The sequence below is a fragment of the Salvelinus sp. IW2-2015 genome, linkage group LG8, assembly GCF_002910315.2.
Source record: "Salvelinus sp. IW2-2015 linkage group LG8, ASM291031v2, whole genome shotgun sequence".
Lineage (NCBI taxonomy): Eukaryota > Metazoa > Chordata > Actinopteri > Salmoniformes > Salmonidae > Salvelinus > Salvelinus sp. IW2-2015.
Genome location: NC_036848.1, coordinates 1,831,645 through 1,833,809, shown reverse-complemented (window position 1 = coordinate 1,833,809; position 2,165 = coordinate 1,831,645). Strand labels below are relative to the sequence as shown.

The window sequence follows — 2,165 nt, the reverse complement described above, 5'->3', positions numbered from 1 at the left end:
ACACAGAAGATACACAGAAAGAAAGATATAAGAGAGATACAGAGATACACATAGAGATAGAGATACAGAGAGATATAGAGAGACAGAGCGATACACAGAGAGATACACAGAAAGACAGATATAAAGAGAGATACAGAGATACAGAGAGAGACTGAGATAAAGCCCTTAATTTAATTGATAGAGATACACAGAGAGACAGATATATTCTATCTCTGTCTCTCTCTGTGTATCTCTCTATATATCTGTCTCTCTGTGTATCTCTATCAATTAAATTAAGGGCTTTATCTCAGTCTCTCTCTGTATCTCTGTATCTCTCTTTATATCTGTCTTTCTGTGTATCTCTCTGTGTATCGCTCTGTCTCTCTATATCTCTCTGTATCTCTATCTCTATGTGTATCTCTGTATCTCTCTTTATATCTTTCTTTCTGTGTATCTCTCTGTGTATCGCTCTGTATCTGTATCTCTCTATGTATCTTTCTGTATCTCTATCTCTCTGTGTATCTTTCTGTGTATCTATCTATATATCTGTCTCTCTTTATATATGTCTCTCTGTGTATCTATCTGTCTCTGTATCTCTCTGTATCTCTATCTCTCTGTGTATTTCTCTGTGTATCTATCTGTGCATCTCTTTGTAATGCTTTGAGGCACTCTCTTTCCCTTTGTAACTCAGAATGTCACAATTAATGTTTCATGAGCTGTGTGCCCCTGGAGAGGAATACAGTACTTTTCTCTCTCTTCTTTTCTCACTTTTCATCGCTCACTCTCATTCTCTCTCTTCCTCTCTCACTCACTCTATCACAATCCTGTCATGTTCTCATTCCCTTTCCCTCTCTCTGTTCTCTCTGACTGAAGCACCCTGCTCCCCTTTGTTTTATGGTGACAGTGTATTCTATTCACCAGCACTGGTTTCAGTGAGGTAATGTTCTCTCTCTCTCCCGTTCCGTATGTTCCAGGCAGTTATTGGCCCCCGGATATCAGGAGATATGGTACAGTCCCAGTGGTTCCCGCCAGACCTCCAATCCACCCAGCACTGTGAGTTCAATGGGGTGTTCTAAAGCATCTCACAATAGGGGGGTAATCATGTAACCAGCCTTTTTCTGATTTGTGGATGTCAAATGGCAAAAAGTTGGCTGAATCAGAGACAGGCTAACCAAGCTCTTAAATCTTAGGTGACATCATCGCGAAAAGAAAAGTGCATGATGTGAGTTTGTTTAACTCTCCTCTCATGTTGCAGGGCCACTGTTTCTACCATGGTGACGTCCGTGGTGTGGAGGGGTCCAGTGCAGCACTCAGCACCTGCTCAGGTCTCAGGTAAGAGTTACCACAGGTAACATTTCTGGTGAACGTGGTGATCACTAACGGCATTGAATAAGACATGCCTCCTAAATATTAATACATTTTATTTGAATGACAATTCAGATATATATTTGTCACACGGTCATTCTCAAACCAACACAATAGGAGAGCAGGTGAAAAGATGGTTTATTTATTGGCCATGCACTGATTGTTGAGATATACAGGCCAGTGTGTTTCTCGGTCATTGGGTTCCATGTTAAGTCATTGAGGCTCCAGCAGCATCAGGGAGGAAGTTTAGAGGTTGGGATCCAGCCGTGCCGTTGTTTCCGTGCCGGGTTCACAGAGAAGGCAGTTATAGGAGAATAACAGACACATACATTGACAGAACATCTGCAGGAAAGGAATGGATGAATGCTTCTCCCTGCTATGTCACTTGGACAGAACTGCAAACGCAGCATAGCGCTCAGAGTGTGCAACGCACGCACACACACAAGCAGCTGTAGAAAGCATCTGGAGAAGGGTCGCCCACGATCCCTGGTATGATGCCTCTCCCTGATACAATCCTCACTGAGCCAGAACCTGCTATGTGCTGGGTGTCTATTGGGAGAAGCTTCAGCAGCATAGCCAATGGTACACAGCAGGAAGCCTACAGACCTACAGCACTATATGTCCCAGCTGACTGAGTGGAAACATCAGAAATCCCACTGAGGATCTCTCCTCCTCCTCCTCCTCCTCCTCCTCCTCCTCCGTCTGTCTGTCTGTCTGTCTGTCTGTCTGTCTGTCTGGTCTGTCTGTCTGTCTGTCGTCTGTCTGTCTGTCTGTCTGTCTGTCTGGTCTGTCTGTCTGTCTGTCTGTCTTCTGTCTGTCTG

At 44.0% G+C, this 2,165-nt stretch overlaps 1 protein-coding gene across 1 annotated transcript in view; it reads left to right on the top strand.

Moving 5' to 3' along the window:
* Window positions 1-2,165, top strand: part of adam19b (ADAM metallopeptidase domain 19b) — a gene marked incomplete at both ends in the record, with an annotated part of 53,142 nt that overhangs the window by 34,346 nt on the left and 16,631 nt on the right. Inside the window, 2 exon segments of the mRNA XM_070444643.1 lie at window positions 954-1,032; window positions 1,235-1,311. Of these exon segments, the coding sequence (XP_070300744.1) occupies window positions 954-1,032; window positions 1,235-1,311 (156 nt within the window).